Source organism: Balaenoptera physalus (assembly GCF_965194825.1).
Source record: "Balaenoptera physalus genome assembly, chromosome: 5".
NCBI classification, from domain to species: Eukaryota; Metazoa; Chordata; class Mammalia; order Artiodactyla; family Balaenopteridae; genus Balaenoptera; species Balaenoptera physalus.
Genome location: NC_138884.1, coordinates 119,840,585 through 119,866,285, shown reverse-complemented (window position 1 = coordinate 119,866,285; position 25,701 = coordinate 119,840,585). Strand labels below are relative to the sequence as shown.

Below are 25,701 nucleotides of genomic sequence, written 5' to 3'. Positions count from 1 at the left end.
TTGCTTTTATGAATACAAAGGTCTCATTGTGCAAAATACTGATTCATTGGTGTTGATGGCTTTCAGACAGACCTGATTTAGTGGAAACAGAAATAAGTATTATTTTATTAGCCACATTTATTTCACTGCCCATTCGTAACTCAATTGATTATTAGTGATGGGGAAAAGAAACCAGTATCATTTTACAATAAGACAGTATTTGGGATCCTCTTCTATATGTTTTGTCATGTTTTAATTTTTCCTTGAGTAGTAGCAATTACAGATGTCAAAGAAACTCGTATGTTTCCTCAAATAAGCTAATTTATTATTTCCTTCTCCTTCTTAAGCTTTTTTTTCTTCCTAAGGTTTTTTTTTATGTTTTGATTCTTGACTGCTGACCTGCTGAAAATATTCTTTCTGAGATTTGTTCATTTATTCACCATATATGTATCCAGCATATTTTATTCAGACACTGAATAAAAATAGACACTGAACCTGCCCACATGTGGCTGATCGTCTAATGGAGGGACAAGCAAAGAATAGGCAGAAAACATACACACATAATCCGTATGCAGTGAGCTTGCAGGACTTGAACAGATGCCGCAGAGTGAGATGTGGATGTGAGGGGCATGTGTCTAGGTTGGTCGGTGAGGGGTTGAGGCAAAGCCACTTAAGACCTGAACAAAGAGAACTGCCAGCCGTGGGAAGAAGAGAGAGAAACTGAGGGAGGGGGGCGAGTGCCTCATGTACAGGGGCCTGAGGTTTATCTCTGTCTCTAAATGAGATTGATGAACAGCTCTGTAAACCTAGAACAAGGAAGTAGACCCCCAGAGCTCTGTGAGCCCTCACGCAGACAGGACAGCTGAGGAAACCCCAGTATGTGCCTTCCTCCTTGTGGCTGTTCCTGTTTTCTTAACAGTCTCAAATGACTACATTTTCTCCCTTTTATTTTCCTGGTAGCATGTTTATGGGACAGAGGGCTAGAAGGAGCTGGAAAATCTAGGCCCTTGCCTGGCCTCATATCAGAAATAGGCAGCATTCTAAGCCACCCGCCGAACTGTCTCCTGTTAGCCCCTATCTGTGTATTTAGAGCACATTTGCCTTAGGAATGTAGGCACACTCCGTGAAATCCGGGTGCAATACAATGCCTTTCAGAAAACCAGATTCTATCTCAAGATTTTCTCGCAGATCTTCCATGTGTCCCTGTCACCCACAAGTCATCCATCATCCTGTAACTTTCCGGTGACTGCGTTACAATGAAACAAGTGTAGAGCTAGAAAAAAACGTGCTGGTCATAAGGGTGACGGTGCTTCATGAGGAAAACAAACTGACCTGCGGCATGGCTTTTTCCAACTCAACATCATTAACCCTTTGACTTCATCTGTTGAACCCTGACTTTCTGAAGACCGAAAGGGTCAGGGAACTCCTAGTAAATGATAGCCAGTGACATTAATAAATTCCTGAAATAGAGAAAACTGAAATTCCAGATCCACTAATGTATTGCTTTAGAATACAATTTTAGCACTGTATCAAGGGAAGAGATCCATATTTATATATTTATATTTATTTCAAGGAATGTAGTCCTTATGATTTTTTTTTTTTTTAACTTTGGGTTTATTTATTTATTTATTTTTATGGCTGTGTTGGGGCTTCGTTTCTGTGCGAGGGCTTTCTCTAGTTGCGGCGAGCGGGGGCCACTCTTCATTGCGGTGCGCGGGCCTCTCACTATCGCAGCCTCTCTTGTTGCGGAGCACAGGCTCCAGACGCGCAGGCTCAGTAGTTGTGGCTCACGGGCCCAGTTGCTCCGCGGCATGTGGGATCTTCCCAGACCAGGGCTCGAACCCGTGTCCCCTGCGTTGGCAGGCAGATTCTCAACCACTGCGCCACCAGGGAAGCCCAGTCCTTATGAATTTTGCAAAGTAAACCCATGTTTCTAGAAAGTATATTGTTAATCTTGGAAATTACTGACATCTTAGCCATATTGATACAAAATCTTAGGGAGCATAGTTTGGCCCATTAGTCACGGGGTTTCCTTGTGTGCTCCTGTAGATAACGGCGCTCTATGTGTTTGTGTGTTTCCTAGTCTCATCACTTGTAGAATAATCTCTCATGGGTTTCATTTTAGGGTGACCCTGGATCGTCCGCTGCAGGAATTAAGGTAACTATAGCCTTGCAAGTGTTTGTACCCCAGGAGTTACAGCTTTGACTTTTATAAGTCTCTTGTTCCCCTTCCTTTTTACCAACGTTGATGGTTCTAACTCTGTTCCTATACTACTGCATTAATCAGCTTCTAGACACAACAGGGAGTATCTGCTAGAAATCTCTGATAAAGGCTTAAACAAGAGGTCTTGCCTTTTCTTCCCTTTCTGATTGGTTTTTATGGAAATGCGGATTTGTATGTGAGCTTTAGGTATATTTACAGCAAAAAAAAAAAAAAAATGTTCATATGTCTGGTAAGATGTAGAGCAACAGAATAAAGTGAATGAAATGCATGTGTCATCGGGGAGGCTGAAAGTGTCCAAGGGCCTAAGACTTTTGGAAAATTCTTGTAAGACTGCCCTTTTCATCTTTGGTTTTCTTTGGCCAGGGAGAGCCCGGAGAATCTGGTCGTCCAGGGCAAAAGGTAAATCCCTATTCCGGTGTGTTCTTTGTACTGTCTTTTAGTCACCATTTGATTATGTCTGCTATCACTGTATAATATGAGAACAATTACTGAAAATGATGCCATTTTCATGCCTTATATGCAGAGTGGTTTTGACTGTTTTTCATTTTAAAAGGGTTGATGCTGACCATAGTAAAAGTACAAACATAATCTGGACGTGTAAAAGGATGCTTTATGAGCTAAAGGCAGCATATACTGAGCTGTTTGAGACTAACAAAGATCTGCTGGGTTGGAATGCCAACAACCTATCTTGCATGTTTAAAGATACTCTGCATGTTTCTATCTTTTATGAGAAGAAATGAATATTTACTAAACTGTCTCAATAGGGAATGATGGACAGTTCTTTTAAAATTATATTCCTTTCCTCTCATTTCAAATACTTCCCTGCTGATAATTTTTTTATGTGAATAATATCTACCTAAGCAGTGAATGTTATGTTGTACAAAGAGGTTTGTTCATGAACTAAATTTTAATTGGAGACAGTAGCCAAACCACTTTAACCAATCTAACGTTAATTTTTTTTATCATTTGTGCTTCACTTCAGTGATAAATTAGAGGACATGCAATGAATATGTTTATTCTCATTTGCGTCTGAAGCAGGAAACGACTGTTAGTAGTTTATCGTCTGAGCATCTGGATATCAATGCCCAGTGCAGATTTTAGATTTTTAGATAACAGATGTGGCTAACAAGTAAATGTGAATTCCACATTATGTTAAATCTCTGAGATCATGACTCTGCCTTTGTCTAGCAGTAACTAATGTTATAGAAAAAAAAATATGAATAGAAACATAGAATATACCTCATTAGTATAAAGAGAAAGAGAGAAGAAATCCCACTGTAGTAGTTTGGAACCTTAGAACATAACATAAAAAAATATTCCCACATTCTTGAAGTTATTGAGAGGATCACTGCTTTGTTTAAACACTTCAGATTAAAGTGCTTTTTGAGAAGGTCTTTCACATTCTTTTAACATTTCCCTAATTTAAAAATAGATTTTCTTGAAATTAAGAATCTAAGAGTAATGATTCATTAGACCCAGTTTCAGGTAAAGTTGAGACTTTTCCAAAGAGCCCAGCAGAACTCTGCAAATTTTGCTGTTCAGTGCCTAAGATTTCCTACTGATTCTTCATGTAAGAAATTTGAAATTAGTGATATCACAGAGATCCATGGCCTGCTTTGGTTTGAAAGAGCATCTAATTTTCTCAGATGATCTCATTTTAAGTCCCTCAGTCTTTAAAAATTACAAGCTAAATTTAAACTGCTCTCCAAAACTGTAATAAGCTAAAAGAATTGTCTGTAAAACTGTTACGTCTTTTTTAAAAAACAAAACAAGTCTGCTCTAATTTCATATAGGTTCCCCTGTTTTCAGAGTGGAAGATCAAAATTGATTTTCAATTGGTTAATAAAATATTGCTTTATCATGATTATTTAAAAATACATTTTAGATTTGTTTCTGGAAGTTTATAGGTTTACATATGGAAACATTGGCTTTTCTGTGTATTTCATTAAAAACCTGTTTTAAATTATATTGAGAGAAGTGGATTCTACCTGAACAAATATGTGCCTGAATGAATATGTGTATGAATATTACAACCCATCTGAATGAAAATGTGCCCTGAAAAGAACAGTATCTTTTTCATTAATATTTAGGCCAGATTCTACCCTTTGACGCAATCTCACTTTCCCACAATATTTATGACTTCCTTGTCTAATATATGGATTTGGCAATACTTACCCCAACACTGATTTAAAAGTAGAGTGTTTCCATTCTTGCTGGTTGCTTAGATTGGAAAATGACAAACAGAACTGAGTACAGAATCCGTTCAAGGAATCTTCCACATTTTCTCACCATTGCAGAACTTTGTTGTGGGTTCATGGGTACTTAAGCTCCTGCATTAGGGGCATTCCCAGAAAAGTAGAGGATATCCTGCCAGAATTAAAGTGCATTGATTAGCTCTCCACTGTCTGGTATTTTGCGGTATGAAAGTTTGTTATTTAGAGTAACATTCATAATAGGGAATGATTTAATTATAGTTTTTTTCTTTTATAGACTCAACAGGAGAGTGTGTGATTGATATGTGAGTTAGGGTATATATGTTGGTAAAGTGAGTGTGTGTTTCATCACATAATTTTTTCCTTCCTAACTTCACATTCAATGGCATTGGTGGTATAGTGGTGAGCATAGCTGCCTTCCTAACTTCTCCACATCTTTTTAAAATATATTTTTTAGTTTTAATGGGGTAAAAATACATGTTTGCCCATTGTAAGGGACTGGCACAGTTGAACTGTATCTAGAAATACAGGGCACTGTCACAGGGACATGGGGTGAAAGCAGAGAACTGACTTTAACAGTAGACAAGGGTCTCCGATAATGGAGAATAAAGAGTGAAAGGGAAAGAAAAAAGAAAACCAGAAGCATAGCGTATCAGTGTAAAGTGTAATCTACTTGGGCAAGAAGTCTTTGAATGGAATAACAAACCGATTCTTAATTATGACCTAGATCCGAACTTGGGCTGTGCATGACCAAGAACTCAACTCAGAGAAGCTCTGAGTCAAGAAATAGGCAAGAATGGAGAAATTAACTGAAAACTGTCTCTTAATTAAAAGATAGACATTCATGGTATAAAGACAGAGAATTTATATAGGAAGAAATATCTTCCTAAAAATGTTGAGATGTTTCACAAAGGGTAACATTAAATGTTTTATAATCCTTCATTTTGTCAACTTTTAAGTAAACATAAATTTGGAAAAGTCAAAATCCAAGAGTATGAAATATGAATTCCTGAAAGATTTGTTCATTAAAAAGTACATTTATAACCTATATACCTACATATATATGCATATGATGTAGGGAAGAGCTAAATGCTCAAACTCTCTGTAAGTATCCAATCTACATTATAAAATAATCCATAATGTTTTATACATCTTTCTCATTGTGAGAAACATGGATATGTCTATGTATGCATGTGTATATAAATATCTTACTTTAAAGTAGTCATCAAATCCTTTTAATCTGACCCTTCCCCTTGAGGGAAGGGTCTAGTAAAAACTCCTTTGAGGAAACAGTGTTACAACCTATATGTTTCCATCCATGTCTTAAATAGGATGTCTTGAGTTTTGGGGGCTTTTCTGAAACAATACAAAACTATCAATATGTCACCAATATGTTTACTTTTATTGGTTGTATATTCTACTGCAACTTACTGTGTTTTCAAGGGCCTTATACTTTTTTCTTAGTAAAAGAGAATCTTCACTGAAATATGGATAAGCACTTTTTACTAGAGCTTCCTAAAGTTATTGATTAAAGGGAAATGGGGGGAAAAAAAGAAAATCAAATGTATAATGTTGTATCTTTGTAAAGTTTAATCTACTTGGACAAGTTTCTTTGAATGAAATATCAAATTCTTCATAATCATTCTTTCTTCTCTGGCTTAATCTCATCTTAGTCTTTTTGTTCACAATGCAAACTTTCACTCAGGTAGTTTCAGAAAGAATAGCTTTTCTTTTGCATTCCTGAAGCACCTTTGACCTAAACCATCAGGAAAGTCATTGTCCTTTCTATGTCTAACCATACAGCTTAATATAAACAGTATCTGAAGTCATTTTGTGATAATACCAGAGCAAATTATAGCCCTCCATAATTTGAAAGTAATAATATTAAAGATGAAATATCTGGTTGTTCTTAGTAGATTTTCCTTGGAATAAGAACTGTTCAAGCATGTAGATTAAAGAAGTGCCTTCTACCACTTTTATCTTTAGTTTGATGCTTCTATCTCTTTTGGTATAGTTGTCATAACACTGACTCGCCATCATGAAATGATGTGACACTTTTACCTTCAAATGTTATTTTCCACAAGATTTAGTCACCTCAGTCCAACACAGGATGGACTTTCATTTTCTCTGGCAATTCCTTTATGCTTCTTTAGTGGAATTCAGGAGATTTTCTAAGCAATATAACTTCTTGTCACTATACTTTGTGCTTAAAATAATGTACACAGTTATGTGAAATGAGAAGATTTAGCTTGACTCCAGTGTGCTCACCCAAAATGTACCACTTAATCTCAAACCTGTATTCAGAAACAGCTGCATGGTACCATTAGCCCTCAATTGCTAAGCAGGGTTACCCAGACTCAACAATTGTCTGATATACGGGCTGGAGTTAAGTATAATCTTAACTATGCATTTATCTTCTCATCATTCAGGAATGGAAAAGAAATCTTGTTACACTTTTAAGTGAATGAGACTTTTAATGTATATTGTTTTGATATGACCATCTGTTCATACAGCCAACTCTTGACTATCTGAGGTAAGACAGCCCTAGAATAGGATGCATTATTCAAATGCACGTAATCCTCATTTCAGCAAATAGATTCAGCCTCCTCAACAAATCATTGACCAGGGAGTAATAAAACACAGGAATTCCGTCTCCTTTTATTTCTCTTTCTCACCTCCTGGTAGTGATGACAATGAGCAGTGAACTGACAGCAACAGGGAAAATCCTGGAAAATCTGCAAAATGGTCAACCAATCCCTGAATCAAGAGTTGACTGAACTGTATAATCTCACCAAATATCTTGAAACTAGACAGTATATATATTAGACATATATATACATACAGCAAGAATTCAGCTGGGAGCATTTGCCATGTTTTTCTCGGATACTGTGCCTGAGTGAATACTGTTCTATAATGCTGTGTGATTTTCCTATGTAGGGTGAACCAGGGCTTCCTGGGCTTCCTGGACTTCCGGGGATAAAGGTAAATACTGCACTGACAGTCTTGGCTTCATAGAAATGTAATTGTGAGAGTCACAAAAATGAAAAAATGAAAGCTAAAAATATAGTGCTGTTCTTTAAATACTCACCAGCCATTTCAACCAATTAAATTTTTTAATTAAAAATGAAGCACAGGTAACAGAAATAGACTTACAGGCATAGAAAACAAACTTAAGGTTACCAAAGGGGAAAAGGGGGGAAAGGATAGATTAGGAGTTTGGGACTAACAGATACACACTACTACATATAAAATAGATAATCAACAAGGTCCTACTGTATAGCACAGGGGACTATACTCAATATGCTGTAATAAGCTATAATGGAAAAGAATCTGAAAAAGAATATATATATACATGTATATGTATAATATATACATAAATACATATATATGAAAGTGAATCACTTTGCTGTACACCTGAAACTAACACAACATTGTAAATCAACTATACTTCATAAAAAAAAAATGAAGCACGGGTATTTCTAAAGTTTGCCATGGCTATCTGGACTGTATATTCCACTATATAACCTACTATGCCCCTTAAATAAATGTAAAAGTCATTTCATTTGAAGTCATAGGAATTCTTTAAAGTCTACAATGTCTCCCTTCACATTTAAATTTTACTCTTAAGGGCCTATCAGATTTTGACCAGAATTAAAGTCTTAACATCCCCTTAAATCTAATATCCAGGCAGCTGTTTTTGTGATTCACCCATTATAATAATCTTTCCAAAGTTTTTTATTTATTTATTTATTTATTTATTTATTTATTTATTTATTTGTGACTGTGTTGCGTCTTTGTTGCTGTGTGCGGGCTTTCTCTAGTTGAGGAGAGCAGAGGCTACTCTTCGTTGCGGTGCGCAGGCTTCTCACTGCAGTGGCTTCTCTTGTTGTGGAGCACAGGCTCTAGGCGCGCAGGCTTCAGTAGTTGTGGCACGTGGGCTCAGTAGTTGTGGCTTGCGGGCTCTAGAGCTCAGGCTCAGTAGTTGTGGTGCACGGGTGCAGTTGCTCTGCGGCGTGTGGGATCTTCCCAGACCAGGGCTCGAACCCGTGTCCCCTGCATTGGCAGGTGGATTTCCAACCACTGCACCACCAGGGAAGTCCTTCCAAAGTGTTTTGTGCTTCTACTTCCTGTTAATAATTCTCATTGCAAAGTACAAATCATATTACTAAGCTTTATTGACCTACATACTATTTCCATAAAATTTGTATGTCTTTTGAAATAACTGCTTAAAGCTTAGCTTGAAAACATTGTTTTACATGTTTTTAAATTGTCTAAAAATATTAAGAAACATTTTTTTTAGTTGTTTAAAATTTTTTACATGGCAACTGACAAGACTTAAAAGTTCTAGTGTCTTAGTTGTAGTGATCCCTTAAAATCAGCTTCTTATTTTAAAGTTTTTTCTTTTAATTCTAGAACTGTTTGATAAAATAGCATAATGCAAGTAGATTTTTCTTTACATTGTTCTCATCTTATAGAATTTTGAATTAATCCTAGAGTACATTAGATGATTCTAAAATTAATATTCCTAGTTTCAGTAAGAGGGTTGTATATGCTGCTTTATGAAGATTGTGTTTGAAATGTGTTACATGAATAATATGATTTTAGAATAAATATATTAAATTACTGAGTTCCCAGACGTCATATGGTATCATATATAATATTTTATGAGTATATGTGTTATAATTAACAGCCATGAAAGCTATGAATTCCATGTTGGCACTCAGAAATTTTGGTTCTGCTTTTTGTTTGATGTTTCCAGATTAGTCTCACAGATGTCCAGATATGTCCTTTTAATATATTTTTAGTCTTTGGCTTCTTCACTGAAAAGTACACTCCATGAGAACAGTTTACTAAAGAGTCAAAGTCATTTCCTTATCATTTGATATTTAGCAAAAATAACTTAATAAATTATATGTGATTTCATACTGCAGAGTTAATTTATGGCAGTTCCTTAGTAATCCCACACGTTTAAAAAAAGCTTTTTACTGATATTTGGAAAATCACAGATTTTTAAAACAAATGTAAGAACATTAAATTCAGCACTAATTTAAAGAACCCAGTAACATTATAAGTAAGGGGGGAGGCATTTAAAAGGAGGGGCATTTTGGAAGGACTGGGGCAGGGTTTCCTGCAGCGCTTGCTTGTAGGTTAGCTGGGCTGTGCTACCAGCACCAGTTCCTGAGGCAGGAATCTCAGTGCTGTGTGGAAATCCAGTTGTCCCTTCTCCTGAGGGTGAGCTTTCTTGTTGAGAGAGAGTATATAAGGGGGAAGGTATTGGGGTTTTTCCCTCCAAAACAAACAAACAAAACAATTACAGTTACTACTATTTGTTCTCATTACCTTTGATTTATGTCCTCCACTGTGAAAAATATCCCAGCTCATTTCCCTAGTCATCAGTGGACCAGTTTGAAGGTTTTGAACTTTTTCAAATTGGGAAAGATGTTGGTGATTTGCCACCTCCAGTAAATGTTTTTATTTCTAGGGTCATGGGATGTTGCCAGACAAATTTTGTCAAGATCTTATAGCTGATATTTTCCTTTGTTTTTCTAACCTGACTAGTGACTATGGTGAGAAGAAGCTATCAACTGACAAAAATCTTTCTATCATTAACTAGAGATACTTTTCTATGTAATTATCAAGTGCTGTTGGGTAACTATCCAGTATTCAGTTTAAATCACAGATTCTATTTTTGGGTTAATAAGCTCTGTCTTCTCTCTCTAGTCCAGAATGTAAGTGATATGCTTGCCCTATAATGTAGTAGGTGCTCAGTGTAATTGAGTAATTTTGTAAAGGAGGCAATTTAAAAGCACATCATAGTCATTAGTAGTTATTGGATATTTTTAAAAGTACAGTTAAAAGTTTATAAATTTATGATATAGCTTCATTAACTTGGGATATTCTTTATTCCTTTAATATACCTTGCTTCTGTTAGGTAGTTAACCACAGGACAGTTAACCTTGATTTCATAGTTTGAATGAGTAATAATATTTAAAAGATGAAACCACCATCTATGGATTTAGAATGTGTGGTAGCAAGAGCATTAGTCATAACTTTCCTAGACCTGTGTGTTTGTTTATGCTTTGGAAATACTTCCTTGCTATTCATCTCCTTATCTGCTGGTACTACAGAGAGCGTGCAAATGCCATCCGTTATTTCCAAGATGTTGAGGAAACCAGCCATGACATACCAGGGAAGCTTTGATTTGCCACCTGTTACTCTCGGGGAACGGTTGGAAACTTAATGAGCATCCACATGCCTTCCACACTGCTCTCAGGAAATGAGCAAAGTGCCTAAATACAGACAGCGGACTCATCTATCTATCACCTCAGGGTCCCACTCAGAGAAAAGTACTAATACCTTCGGCATACATAAAAGTCACTAAGAACAGGCATCACTTAATTTCAAACTACTCTTAAGCTTCCTGAACAAGTATTGGAAAGTGCTCTTACCGTGTGGAAGACATTTGGAATTCCTATTTCATGCATTCATGGTTCATATAGTGTTAAGATGTTCAGCTGGGAAGATTAAATTATTGTATGTTGTACATTGCACAATGTGCCATGCAAACATTGGTCTTCTGGAATAAGAATTGAGCTCAGAAAATTATTTTGATAAACAAGCCTTTAAATATATTTTTCATGGGTAAAACTTTATTGTGACTAGCTTTTCCAATATCACATAAAAGGGTAAGATTCAAAGTTCCTAGTTTTAAACATCTTTTTCTTTCCATACATTTTGAAAAATTGCTTACCCCTTTCATGGTTATATTACCCTAGTAATTAAGTCATGAAGAGCAGTGATCAAGAACCTTGTCTTTAGAACCAGACCACCAGTGTGTAGATCTGAGTTCTACCCCTTACCAGTTTATGAAGCTATATCATGATGCTGGGAAGTTACATAATCTCTCTGTGCTGGGTTTCCTTATAAAATGGGAATTATTATTATACATAACTCAGAGGGTTGTTGTGAGGATTAAATGAATTAATATACGTGCAGCTCCTAAAATATTGCCAAACATATAGTAAATGCTATATAAATTTTAGCTATTGTTATTTCTTTCTCTTGGAGCAGCTCAGAATATTGGAAACACTGTTTGTGCACCTGTTCTATAGAGTCTTTCCTCCTATGAGTCATTTCAACCTAGAGATCATAAAGCCATTTACACCCTGCAGGTTCATAGATTTAAATTCTGAAAACTCCTTTGCAGTGATGGTTGAATGTTACCTTTAAGAGCAGTAAGATAACCTATTTTCTCTTGAAACATGACATCACACTATTCCCCTTTTCCTATAACCCAATGTATTCCAGGGATAAAGGATGAGGAAACACAGTGTTCTGGGCATAAGACACGATACTGTCTTAGTTCTCCTTCCCGACACTGTTCACAGGAAAAGCAAAAGGAAAACTTGACATGTAATAATGGAAATCTTTAGGCCCCATTCATAGTGTTGCCCAGCCCAAGACATTTTTTACAAATATGAATTTTCAATGCTTGTTTTTCTCCTTTCAGCGTTGACTACCAGTGTATCTCATCATATTTAGAAAGTAAATTGGGAAAAATGTACCTGATATATTAAAACGAATACAATAGGGAGACATAGTACAGTAAAAATGACATCAAATCAGAAAAACAAATCATTTAGGTGGCAAAGAAATTTTTACGGTATTTTCCCTAAAAGCTTGATATTTTTGTTCTGGCTTCCACATTAGTGAAAATTTGACATTCAGATCAAGAACTTGAAGATCAGGAGACAGTAACTAACTCTTTACACTTCGTTATATAAAATCATCCTTGACACTAGATCATATAAGCACTAACTCTTACAGGTGGCAGAAACATTATTTTGTCATTCTGAGGATTCAGTATAGTGCTCAGTAATCTATAGAAACGTATCTTCTAAATACACTGGAGGTGAGGTTCCTTCCTTAGAAACATCAAATCACATTTTTAAAATAACAGAAGAAAGTTTTTGGAAGTAACATAGGATGTGAAATGAATTTGTAAAAGAAAAAAGAAAAAGAATACTGGTTAAAAGGATAGCATTGTGTTATTGTTACTTATAATTATTTCCTGCTTGCACAAAGTGCGTCTGAGCAGTTGAATAGTTTAAGAGTCCAATTAGGAAACTCATACAACCAGAAATCAGAGATTTTTTAGCAGCCATAACGAAACCTCGACTAAATACACCAATTGTGCTTTCGTGATGTAATCCCGTTAAAAAAAAAAAAATCAGAAACTTATGTTTTCTGGATTTTAAATAAACTTGCTATTGTAGTTCATTTTCGTCATAGCCACCAAGATGTTTTAATTTATGCTCAAATGTGATCCTTCAGGGAAATAAGTGTTTGGGGGGCAGACTCTACTTTCTCATTCTTTTTTTCCCCCTCAATAATTTTACAAATCAATCATTACCAAAACTGGCTGCCTGAAGGTTCTTATTACAACAAATGTTCTTGCTGTAATCCTCAAAAGTAGGTATCATGCTGACTTGAATTCTAATTAGCCCTTAAGCAAGAAGAATATTGTATGGTTAATGCATTCAGTGTCAAGACACATTAATCAAAATTATTGGTGAAGCTTTTAGCACCCAGACAAGTCAGCACATATTTTTCAAGCCCTGTTGTACTATTTTTTGGGCAATGAAAATTGGATCTGCTCGGGGTAATATATATCATGGAAAGCATGACTTGGTTTAAACTAGTATATTAGAGGTTTTTTAGACAGGTTAAAAAAATAATATCTTTTACTCCTTTAATTGATAATGACTTATAAAAATAAAACAAATGGTATTAAATGAAAAACCAGAGATTTTTCTGTGGACAAGAGATAATCAGTTAGGACTTTCTGTTCACTATTCCATTTAACAGATGGTAGGTTCTGGAAGTTTATAGGGAAACACCTGGTGAGCCATTTCTGTATGAATGAAGCTGTCTCTTCATTCTTACCTTGACTAGTAATTCCATCTACATATTTGATGACTCTTCTCACCTATATGAAAGACATCCTTTATGTAGATTTGACAACAGAGTATTAAGTGAACTGTCCCAATAGCCATTTAAAAGATAAAGTAGGATCATCTAAAATACTTTCTTGCCATGTATTAAATGTGAGTTTGAAGAAAAATCAGTCCAGATTTTATTATGGAATTCCAAGACTTAATGACTTAACGGCCATTGTTAGATTTCAGAAAGATCATTTTTTTAAAGAACTTCCTAGTTTTACCTTGTGTTTTTATAATATAGAAGGCCAGGTTTTGTTGCCTTCTTGGTTGGTGAAGATGGTAATTGTTTGAGTTATTTGGAGGGTTTTTGTTTTGTTTTTCGGGGTTTTTGGCCAGAATACACAGAATTTAAACTATCTCAATAGGCTGTTTAAATTTTTTAAAAGTAATAGCAAATGAGTTGAGCAAAAGTGGCTTCAGTCAAAAATCTTACCTTTGCAGCATCTTCCTTTTATCCTTCAGAGTGACTAGATCCCACCTTCCCATAGCTAAATCTTCTTGTAGTTTACTTCATTTCTCTGTGTACATATTGCCAATTTATGAAATAAAACAGAGAAAGAGAGAGAGGGATAAACTCTAATACTGACACTCTAATCAACAAGGGAATTTTTTGTTTGGTGCAAAAAACAGGATAATTTTTCAAATATAGCCCATATTAGTTACTATGACTTATTTTCATTGAGCTTTATACTACAAGATCAAAGTTGTGGCTGCTGAAAGGGTTAACTATAGTTGGAAAGATCAGTGTGAGACCATTAGACCTTCCTAAATTGGTCATGTATAAGTACACGTTTGATTTCAGCTATAGCTATTCTTTGTAGATTTGTTTCTGCATCTTTATGTGCCCTGGATGTTTAAAGCTTTCATTCAAATTAGCCACATGTGTCAGATTTTCAGATAGGTCTGTTTGCTGCTACTCCCGGCGGTTTATTACTAGACCTACCTAACTGTGCTTTATCCTGAATTAATAGCATTTATTCTTCCCAACGTGAATCCCAGTTTAGTTGCCAGAACCACAGATACTTCATTATTCATCTTTTCTACCAGCTCAACACAGGAAGATACGTTACTGTCTTGGTACTGAGACCTAGTTTTTTAACTCATTGGTGGTGAGCTCATTAATTAATGTTGAGAAGAAACAAAGGACAAAACTCATGAAACAACTCAGGAAGAAATCAGATGTAATATTTAAGATAAGACCAGAAAGTTAAACCAAATTTTTATTTTCATTTTGAAATTTGAAGCTGCATCCATGCCATATTGCAGTAGCATGAACAGAGCTGAGATTTCTGTTTCTCTGACAACCGTCTGATCACTGGTAGGCATGTGTTTTGGGTAGCAGAATTTGGTGCCAGCCATTACTTGTGTTTTAGTGATTAAAACGTTGGATTGTTTTAAGGGTTCTGATAAACAGTGTTGTATATTTTTTATTTCCAGGCTTTGGTTAAATCACAGCTCTGTGTTTATTTTAAGAGTTAGATATTGCATTGTTTATATTTTCCCATTTGTCATAAGGGTAGATCTAGTTGGACATTGCCAGGACCAGTGAAGACAAAACAACAACAAAAATAGCAGATTATGCTGGGTTTAATTGTTCTGGTCATGGTAGAGGAGCAGGACATTTTAAGATGCTTGTCCTTCTCCATTCTTCCTCTTCTCTTGGCTTGCTCCATCTTTCTCCCTGCTAGTTGGTTGCTTTCACTCTTTTGCTTTCCTTCCACACAGGATCAACAGCTCCAGTATGAATGGAATCCCAGTTATCTTTGTAATCTTATTCTCAATGATAAGAAAAGTAAAAACCTAAAATACTATCTCACTTGAGATAGTGAGTGAATAGGTAGAGAGGTGAAGGAAAATTTAGAATACATATATATATGAAATGAGATATATATATATATATATATATATATGAGAAAAACAGATTAAAGTGGCTGTGAAGTAATTAGTGCTCTTATTCTTATGCTATTGATTGGTGCCTTGGTATTCACGACAAACCAATGTTTAATGCCTCTGCCTTTCCTTCATTTTTCTTAGCCATTTTTTGATTGTCATTTTTTAAAAAAGCACTAACACATCATACTGAAAAGATTAATATTGTTTCAGAAAAGGTCATATTTTAGTGTTTTCACTTTATTGGTAGAGCTATTTTACTTGCTGTTTACCTGTATAAATCCATGTTTCCCTAATTATGACAGCCAGCATCTGCCTTTTTCAAAGGATCCCTGCCTTATGTTCCCATGTTATTCCAACAATGGCTCACTCAAATTATAATTGGGTTTTCTAATTCGGGTAATTGCCTTGTAAATAAGAAAAAGAAAAAAACTCTACATTTAATTGTTCCTTAATTAAAAGTATTATAAGAGCTTAGTTCCATTATAGTTCCAATTTCCTCTATTGCATCTCTCCCCCACCTTGTCTATTCAGAAAATACGTGTGAATAACTTCCAATTTAGCAATCTCCTATTTCCTATTGATTATATGAGACTAGATATGTAAAAACGGCTCTGAGAAGCATCATACAGTCCAATAAAAATAGTTACTTCTCCTGTGTATTGTCCTGAAAAATTAGGTAACCTCATTTTTGCGTGGTTTGATTTACTTCATAAAATGATTTTGCAAAAGTGTTTTGTGTTTGAATCATATTTCAGCTGCTTTCCCCTACCTTCCTTTGACTCAGTCTCTTTCCTCTATCCTGGTTAACTAGAACTGTGACTAAAGTGGATTAACCACTTGCTTATTCTTTTGATCACATTAAAGTGTTTGTAGAACCGTAGGCTGTCATAACCTTTCTCCTAGACATTTTAGGAAATTCTAGGACCTTTAAACTCTACATCAATCCTTGCCAAAGAAGCAAGATTTTTTTTTTAAGGATTTCATTTATTTAGGGAAACTTAATAGGTATGACCATTTTCTCCTTTCCCTTTCTTACAGGAAGAAACTCACTCTTAGTAAACCTGTCATTTCTCTACCTTACACACTTTTTGTTTTGCAATCCTAAATGCTCTGGCAGATGGATATTGTCTCATAAAATGATGATATATTCACATGAGAAAATTTAGGGTTACTTCTTGAAAGGAGTTGAAGAGGTATTGAGTATAACCCCATACAGGTCGCAAAGAATCAAGAAGTCACCATGTATATCATGGTGTATATGTATATACACCATGTATATGTGTATACATATATATGTGTATACATGGTATATACACCATGAAATTGTGTTACTCTTTTTTTGATATACATGTATATCTCTGTAATTAGCTGCAGAGGTGTTATAATACCACTACCACTAATAATAATAATGATAGCTAGCATTTTTGAGCCTGTAAGATAAGGACAACAATAACATTTATAGTTTACTTACTTTGTTCTAGAGGTGGTGCTAAGCGCTTTGCTTGAATTATCCAATAAGTCTTGACTAAGTCATCCCTTAATGACACCAGAATCTTTCATTATTTGGCACCTCAGGATCACAGCTTGCAAATCCAGGCTTTAACTCAATTCTGTACCTTTGTACCAACAGTTCTCAAAGATTTAACCTCAAAACCCTTTTACACACTTAAAAATCAGGATTGAAGGATTTTTTATTTATGTAGGTTATACCTATTGATATGTCTGTATTAGATATCAAAATAGAAATTTAAACAACCCATTATATGTTAACTAAATAACATTTTTATGAAACACAACTGAATTTTACAAAACAAACAAAAAATTAGCAGGAAGAATGACATTGTTGTCTTCTTTTTTTTTTTTTTCCGAATCTCTTCGATGTCTGGCTTAATAGAAGGCAGCTGGATTCTCATATCTGCTTCTGCATTCAGTCTGTTGCAATTTGTTGTCTTGGTTGAAGCATATGAAGAAGAACCAGCCTCATACAGATATGTAATTGGACAAGGGAAGATTATTTTAATAGCCTTTCCATGAAATTGTGTTACTCTTTTTTTGATACTACCCCAAACTCTACAAGTAGTAGTTTCAACTTAAAGGTTAGGTGCAATATGAAATCTGAAACCATATCAATGAATCAATCTTTCCTACTCTGTACACTAATAAGGGTAAGTGAAAAGGCACTCTGAGAACCTCTGGTATAAGTCTAGGAAGGTAAAAATCAGTCCAACCAGCTCAAGACCATGAGTAGACATATTTATGCCTTATTTCAATAATTGTCTTTCAAGCCTGAGACGGAAAAGAGACCAATGATTATTTCCTCCCAATCCTGCCAAGATATAGACAGGATGGAGACAATGTCTCTAAAGTAATTGAGAGCTCTGGCATTAAATAAACATGAAGCTGTGATCCTAAAGTTAAGTATGCTGTTGTTCCCCTTGAATAAATTGAAATAAGAAACGAATGTATCGAGATGGTAGATGCTTTCTTAGAGTGGCATGATAAAGTACCACTAATCATACTCAGAGCCTTTAAAATAAGCCAGTATTAATAATGCTAAAATTGTTGAGTGTCCAATGCATTGCTAATTTTATATCTTGAAATAAAAATTTTCACCCTGAACATTCTGTGTAAAGGAAATTGCTATCCATTTAACTCAGGAGAACTTAAATATATTATGTTCTTAAAAAGGAAGAAAAAAATGCTTTGGTCACTGAGATCACAAAGCCTTATTTATTTTTTGGTGACTTTTGAAACTGCATGCTTCAGCTTTTTATAAACTAAACACTGACCTAAATAAGAAATACATTTTTGCAACATTTACTCTTTTTTCTTCTCTTTTATTAGTATGCTTTAACGGTACTTCTATTTGCTTTGCTAACAGTGAAATCATTTTATTTCTACTTGAAGATTTGCAAGAGTCTTGTCTACCTGTAAACTTTCCACCTATTAACTTGCATTATATTTTCATGACAGTAAGTTGTTACTAATGATACACATGAACTTTAATACAGCTTTTTTCTTGAGGGTGGAGAGGGAATATTTATATATTTGTGTAAATCATTTTATTGGGAGAAATGTCTTACTTGTAAGTAAGTATATTTCTTATGTATTTTGTTTAAAACAACAAGTTAAACTTTTTTTACAAGAAATAGAATGGTCATCATTGATTTTTCTGAATATAGTTGATTTTCATTTTAGACGATTAAGAGATTGATCCAAAATTATTTGTTCAGATTTTCCTCTCTGTTATATGTAAAGGTATGGAGACAGGTAGAACAGAGTTATAGAAATTTCGCAAACAATAAACCTAAAGCATTCATTCCCCTATGCTTTTTTTTTTTCTTAAAGCAGTACCATGAGCATAAGAGCTAGAGATAATCCATTTCAGTTATTTATCGCTGTTCAGCACATTTTGCAGTGCTGATATCCTTTTGTTCCCTGCCCAACACCAAGGTTTTATACAGCATATTTTAAAAAATCACTATTGCAGAAATATTTGATGACACTGTAACACTTCTTATCAAACATCCTCTGTATCTTCCTGCTCAGCTCTGAAAAACAAATGTTGAAATATAGCTACCTTAGAAAAAAATCAAATATATCAAACAACATTAGCTACTGCTCCAGATATAATCCAATGGGGGGAAACAAATAAACAAACAAATCCCAGAAAACATGGGAACAGAGCCATTATGTTTTTGTTTTGTTTTTCTTTGCTTTAAAACATTGTTATAGATTTCAGGAAGTTAGACTTTTACATTTGAGCTCACGTTGTTAAGAAGAAAATAAAACTTTAGAGTTTATATGTGAACACTGGTCTCAGGTGTTTTCTGATGCCAAATACCTGGTGTCTTTTCCAACACCAGTTCTCCAACTCTGATTCTCTGACACCAACTGCATGTCCTACAGTTCAATCCTATTGTGACACTAACTACTCAGGATTAGCATCAGATTCCGTAGGTTTAAGGGTTCAGTCCCACAAGACTGCCCTCACTTCAGACCCCAATTACAAGTACCACCCACCTCACCCCCTCCCCCTTACCTGAACTTACGTCTGGCTTGGCTACGAATTCCAGGGTACTCACAGCCACCCTCTCCCACTCCCACTCAAGTTTGATAATTTGCTACAGTGACTCACAGAACTCAGGAAAATACCATACTTACCATTACAGTTTGTTATGAAAGATTAAAATGAGCAGTCAAATGGAGAGGTACAAAGGGTGAAGTCAAAAGTGTCCTGAGGGCAGGAGCCTCTGTCCCTGTGGAGTTGGGGGGCACCACCCTGCCAGCACATGGATGTGTTCATCAGCTCAGAAGCTCTCTAGTCCCCATTGCTTTGGAAGTTTTATGAAAGTTCCATTATGTAGGCGTGATTGATTAAAGCATTGGTCATTGGTGATTAAACTCAATCTCCATCTCCCTCTCTGGAGATGGTGAGAGGAGGGGAAAGGTTGAAAGTTCCAACCTTCTTATCACAGCCCCGACCCTGAAGCTATCTAGGGGCCCACCATAGTCACCCCATTAGCATAAACTCAGATATGTTTGAAAGGGGCTCGTTAAGAGTAACAAAACATGCTCCTGTTACTCTTATTACTCAGGAAACTCCAAAGGTTTTAGGAACCAGGAACAAGACCAAATATATATTTTTTATTATACCACAACTGGGTTTCCTCCAGGTGGTAGGGAAGAGATTTTGAGGCTGGGCAAGAAGAGATTTTTTGCTTTCCATCTGAACATTACTGAATCTCTTCCCTAGCCACACCCACTGTATCAGTTATCAATTGCTGCCTACCATACAAGCCCCCCAAATGGGAGTGGCTTAAAACAATAGTCCTCTCACAGTTTTGGAGGAATGAGAATTTGAGCATGGCTCAGCTGGGTACCTCGGTCTCAATGTCTCCCATGAGGATGCAGTCAAGCTGTCAGCCAGGGCTGTGATCTCATCTGAAGACTCTACTGAGGTGGAGCATCTGCTCCCAAGTTCACACATGTGGCTGTTGGCAGACGTTGGTCCTCACCATGGGGACCTCTCCATAGGGCTGCTCATGGCAGGTGGTTTTCCAGAAAGCAAGTCGATTCAAGTGAGAGAGAACAAGGAAGAGTCCCCAGGATGGAAGCCACCGTCTTTTTATAACTTAGTCTCAGAAGTGATATCCCATTACTTCTGCCATATTCTGTTCATTAGATATGAGTCAGTAAATCCAGTGCACACTCAAGCAGAGGGGTTACGCAAAGGCATTGAATACCAGGAGATGGGATCATTGAGGCCCATCTTAGAGGCTACCTTCCACATCCACCCTAACATAATGGATCTTGATTTGGTAAATGATAAGAAGCATTGGACAACAGATGAGAAAGGAAATTGTAAAGACATTTGTCTGGTTTCTTTGTCACTTTTACTTTCTCAAGCTCCTCGAAAGCCTTGCTCAAAGTACTGTCGCTGATCAAAACCAGTTCTGATTAATTTTATAGTTAGTAGCTGGATCTCAGCAAGAAAGCTATACAATGAAAGGAGTAAAATCCCAGTAGAAGGAAATCAGTTTAACTTTACATATTTACTGTCAAATATGTAATAATCTCATATGCCCATTTTTTTAAAGGGAGAACCAGGTTTCATTGGTCCTCAAGGAGAACCAGGCTTACCAGGGTTACCAGGAATAAAGGTAAACGTAGTGTTTTTCCCTTCCTTTCTTTCTGAAAATTTTTGTCATATATTTTTAGTCCATTATGTTACTTAGGTGACCGGATATTTTTGCCTAATGGAGAACTAAAGCAGCGTAGCACCTATTCCTAACACTTCTAATGGGAATACCATGTTAAATAGAATAATAGGAAGTTAATTCCAGAAAGCCTTAGGCAAAACAACAGGATGGTGGAATACATTCATTGTTCCAGTTGTCCCCCAAATTGTACCTAAATTGATACGATGCTATCAGTCTCCTGGCCATATGGAAAAGTGAGGGAATTCTGAGGAGGAGAGGTAGGACTCATTAACTCCTGCTCCTCGTTACGCATTTTAAGACATACGCATAAATCAAACATTATTACTATTCCCCCATCACTCCCTAGATTTCAAAGGCAAGTACTGATGTCATATAGAATCCTAAGCGTCTCATCCCAAAAGGATCCATCCTGAATAACGTCTGCAGGAAGATTCTGTAATGAAAACCATCTCGTGATCTTCCACTTGGCAACCTGAGAGAGGGCCCTAAGAGCAAAATCTATATGCTGCCATATAAAAAACTATGTTGCCGTGGATACAGTCAGAGCCATAGTTCCCTTTTTATCTACCCAGTAAGACGTAAAAAGGTACAGCTCTGAGGATGGAACTTTATTCATGACAGACTCATGAATCAAAGAAGGAGCAAAATTAGATCAAACTACTTTCTTTTATTTTTAAACCATAGCAGTTTTGCCTCCGTGTGTATTGCGTTCACCAGAAATAAGCCAGGATGAGTTCCAAGAGCTCGAGAAATATGTTCATGGTTTGTTCTGACAGAGGAGTTCTCATTTCCGCTGGTCAAGAGAAAATAACTCTAATCCTAGTAAATGGAAACTATGTGTGGCCTAAGGGAGACTAAAACCCTGTTGAATTTATGCAAAATTGCTGTTTTCTCAGCAATTCCTTTTTCACATAATGAGCTGTCAAGCTTATTAACAAAATATGAGGAAAGCCTGTTTTAGCCTGAACAGATTTATACAAGAAATGCACTTTCTGGAATAAAAAGAGCTAGAACAAAAGAATAATGAGCATTCTGTGTTCATGTCAGAACTCTTGTATTTCTTCAGGCTTGCAGCCTCAGAACCAGGTAGAGAAAGAGGACTGCTTTGTGGATAAGCGCAAAGAAACGGGAAACCTGGTCAGTGCTGGAGAGGACCAGGCATGAACATGATCTCTAAATGTTTGTGGCATTTTGTTTGCTGAACAAGGGAAAATAGGAGAAACACAGACTGTGGAGTGTAGAGTTCATCCCTAAATATATTTTCTTTTTTTCACTTATTTTAAACTATTCCACAGTCAAAAAAATCCAGATATAGAGCCATAAAATCAACATTAATTACTGTTCATGAAGAACCCAGCCCGATTTTACAGAACAGATACTTTTATAACAGATACTACTCTGAACTCCCAATAAAAGTAAAGGCTGTACTCTAACTGTTTTGTATTTCCACAAGAAGGGATGTGAATAAGAAATTCATTAAACAATATTTTGAAGTTAATTTTCAGCTGAATTACCTATCTAACATGAAATTGGTATCATAATGGAAAAGTCATGATTATTTAAAAATCTCAGCTGAACACTAGTCTTTTACCGGTTGCATAGGCAGTCTGGATTTGTACCAGTAAATTCAGATTTTAAAAATAAACTAAGTCCTCATATTTTATCCCCAACACAGTGAAGAGAGATCATAATGAAGAAAGACATATAATTGCATCTAAAAATCTGTTTCATGTACTGCTGTATTCTCAGCCTCTGTATAGCGCCTGAGAGAAACCTGCATCAGTCTAAAGAAATAGGACTTTATTATGAATAATTTAGAATACTTTGTATAATATTGTTTATTCATTAATTCAACACATTTTTTGCCAGACATTTTTCTAGTATTTGAGAATGGGGAATAAATGCAATAAAAACAGTCTCTACTCTACTGAAGCTTACACTGTAATATGTGTAAGAAAGGGGTGGAAGAAAAGAAAAAAGTAAACAAATATATAATGTAATTCCAGAGGGAGAGTAATAAGCAACTGATTAGGGGCCTGATGATAATAAGTGATTCTAGGTAAACATATATAGACTCCACTACTCTGGTAAATACTACAGAGAAATGATTTTCTACAATTTTTGTTTTTCTCTAAAATAAGATTATAGTAACCATTTTAGAATTCTTCTGTAAAATATTAAGAGCAACACCAAACATGGTATATACATATTTAAATAAAAATTCCATATACCAGCAAAATGCTTCAGTCTCTAATCCCTGGAAAATCTCTTCTAGAGCACCTTTTCCATCTCCTGCATCCAATCAAGCCCCTTGTCTTTCTCCCAACCTCTCCATTGTCCCACTCCCTTTTGGTTCATGCTGAGAAACCTACTGAGTCTTCTTTATCCTGGCCCTAATCTATCCCACCTCCCCTGCAAAACCACAAAGGCTTCCCACAGTGGGCATGATACAGACAAAGATCTTGGAATTTAAAGCCCTACATCACCCATAACAGATCCAAATCCTATTTTTCTTTTCCTTTCCAAGACGAATCAGTCCTTCAGTGAGAAGGGTGCCTCCGTCATCCATAAACATACCATCACCAGAAATCAAAACTTGTTTGATTATTGAAATTCTACCCATCGTGCAGGAAGCCGAACACTCTCAAGTCTGTGTTCAGGGAGTGTAAAACAGCACCGTCTTCCTGAAGGGCGATTAGCTAGCTTTTAAAATGTTTATACTTTTTGACACAGCCATTTGCCTAGTAGGAATTTATCCTAAGAATATGACCAGAGATGTGCAAAAGATTTACATACAAAAACAGTTATGCAAAAATTGAAGATTGACTACAGTCAGTTCTAAATTACAGCTCTCCCACGTTACAGGTTTTGGGCAAGTTATTTAACCTCTCTGAGCTTCACTTTCCTCATCTGTAGACTATGGATACTAACACCTTTCTCATTTGTCCTGAGGATTAGATAGGATAATGCATGTCAAGTGTTGTGTGCAGTTCCTGCACTCATCAATAGCACAGTTATAAACAGTGATAATTAGAATATACACCCTACCCCATCCTTCAGGACATGACCCAAGTCTCACCAAAAGGAAGTCAATCTGGACCATTGAAAACCCTGTGGAGTTTCTTCTTCTCTCACATATGGCCTTACATTACTCCTTAACTCTTAACTATTTTGTTCATGTGGATCTTATCTAACTAGAGCACTAGCTCCCTGTGGGCAGTGACCGTGCTCATCCTTCCCAGAGCTGTAAATATAGTAAAAGCTGTAACACCTGTGGATCTTGTACCATGCCAAGCACTTTCCATTTCTAGGTTATGAAACCAGTACTCTAATTTTCTCCATTTTACAGAGGAAACTGAGGCTTTCAGAACTTAACTAACTTTCCCCAAAACACAGAACTGGTAAGTATTCCAGAGCCAGGAGTAAAGCCCAGAATATCAAATTACAAAACTTGGCACTTAGCCATTTTGCCATGCTTCGGAAGATCTTAAAAAGTTGCTGCAGACTGAAAGCTATGTCCATGCCTGTTGTGAGGTATTAATGATGGCCCTTATCAATTCCCTTTAAAGGTCTTTCTGGGGCTTCCCTAGCAGTCCAGTGGTTAAGACTCCGAGCTTCCAATGCAGGGAGCACCGGTTCGATTCCTGGTCGGGGAACTATGATCCCATATAGGGCGCGGCCAAAAAAAAAAAAAAGAAAGAGTCTTTCCATTTACCAACATAGGTATCTGACAGGCATTTACCAAACCATTTCCTTGTCTATAAAACGGGAATGAAAATGCAAACATTGAATAATTATTTTGATTATTAAATGAGTTAATCCATGTTGAGGTTAATACAATGCTGAGTATGTGGTAAATAAATAGTAACTTTCTGCTTTCTTTGATTTTATTCAACTCACTCATTAACCTACAGGAACTAGCTGTAGGTGATAGGGGGCGCCATTTACCTGTTTTGCGATTTGTGACAGGGCGACCGTGGGGAGGCAGGGCATCCTGGAAGAGGGGATCGAGGGGAGCCTGGAGCCCCTGGACCAAAGGTCAGTTATTCTCACACTGGAAAACAACATTCTCTGGTTTGGAAATGTGTGCCACTTACTTTAGAACATGCAACTAAAATAAAATTATTCAAGGGGTGTTAAAACAGCCAAAATCACAAATGATTCATTGAAATTCACACCAATTCGTTATTTTCTAAAAAGGGTTTTACAATTCAACTTTTCCAGTTTACTCTGTTCTGTTCAGTCAACAAATTAATAACACATCCAAATATAAATCGGGAGGTACTGTCACACTAACACCTTACCACTCGATGTATATTAAAGACTACTGAGGAAAATGTGGATCCGTGCTGTGTTAGTTTCTATGGTAATTTGATGGTGTGTAACACCTTGAAAATATGAGAGCTAAGGATTTATTTGACTGTTCAATCTATTCCTCTAAACTTCCTGCAAACTAGTATGGTAACACTTTATTTTAATAACCCATCCTAGAGACACAGGAAATGATTTACTCTTTGATGAAAAGGAAATTTATGCAAACACTGTTGAGACTAATGAGAATTAGTCACAGAACTCTTCCCATCCGCTGATGGGTGGGCAGTCTTCAGAATTATAATGGCATGAAGGTTGGTGGAGAGACCAGGGAGTGAACTAATGATACGGTGATA

General features: G+C 36.2%; 1 protein-coding gene across 2 annotated transcripts in view; it reads left to right on the top strand.

Annotated features, from left to right (window-relative positions):
• COL25A1 (collagen type XXV alpha 1 chain) overlaps window positions 1-25,701 on the top strand; it is a gene marked incomplete at its 5' end in the record, with an annotated part of 476,870 nt that overhangs the window by 391,762 nt on the left and 59,407 nt on the right. For both annotated transcript variants that reach the window (XM_082463101.1, XM_082463100.1), the window contains 5 exons: window positions 2,105-2,137; window positions 2,567-2,602; window positions 7,354-7,398; window positions 20,912-20,974; window positions 25,004-25,072. In XM_082463101.1, coding sequence (XP_082319227.1) covers window positions 2,105-2,137; window positions 2,567-2,602; window positions 7,354-7,398; window positions 20,912-20,974; window positions 25,004-25,072 — 246 coding nt within the window. The remainder of the gene's footprint in view (window positions 1-2,104; window positions 2,138-2,566; window positions 2,603-7,353; window positions 7,399-20,911; window positions 20,975-25,003; window positions 25,073-25,701) is intronic.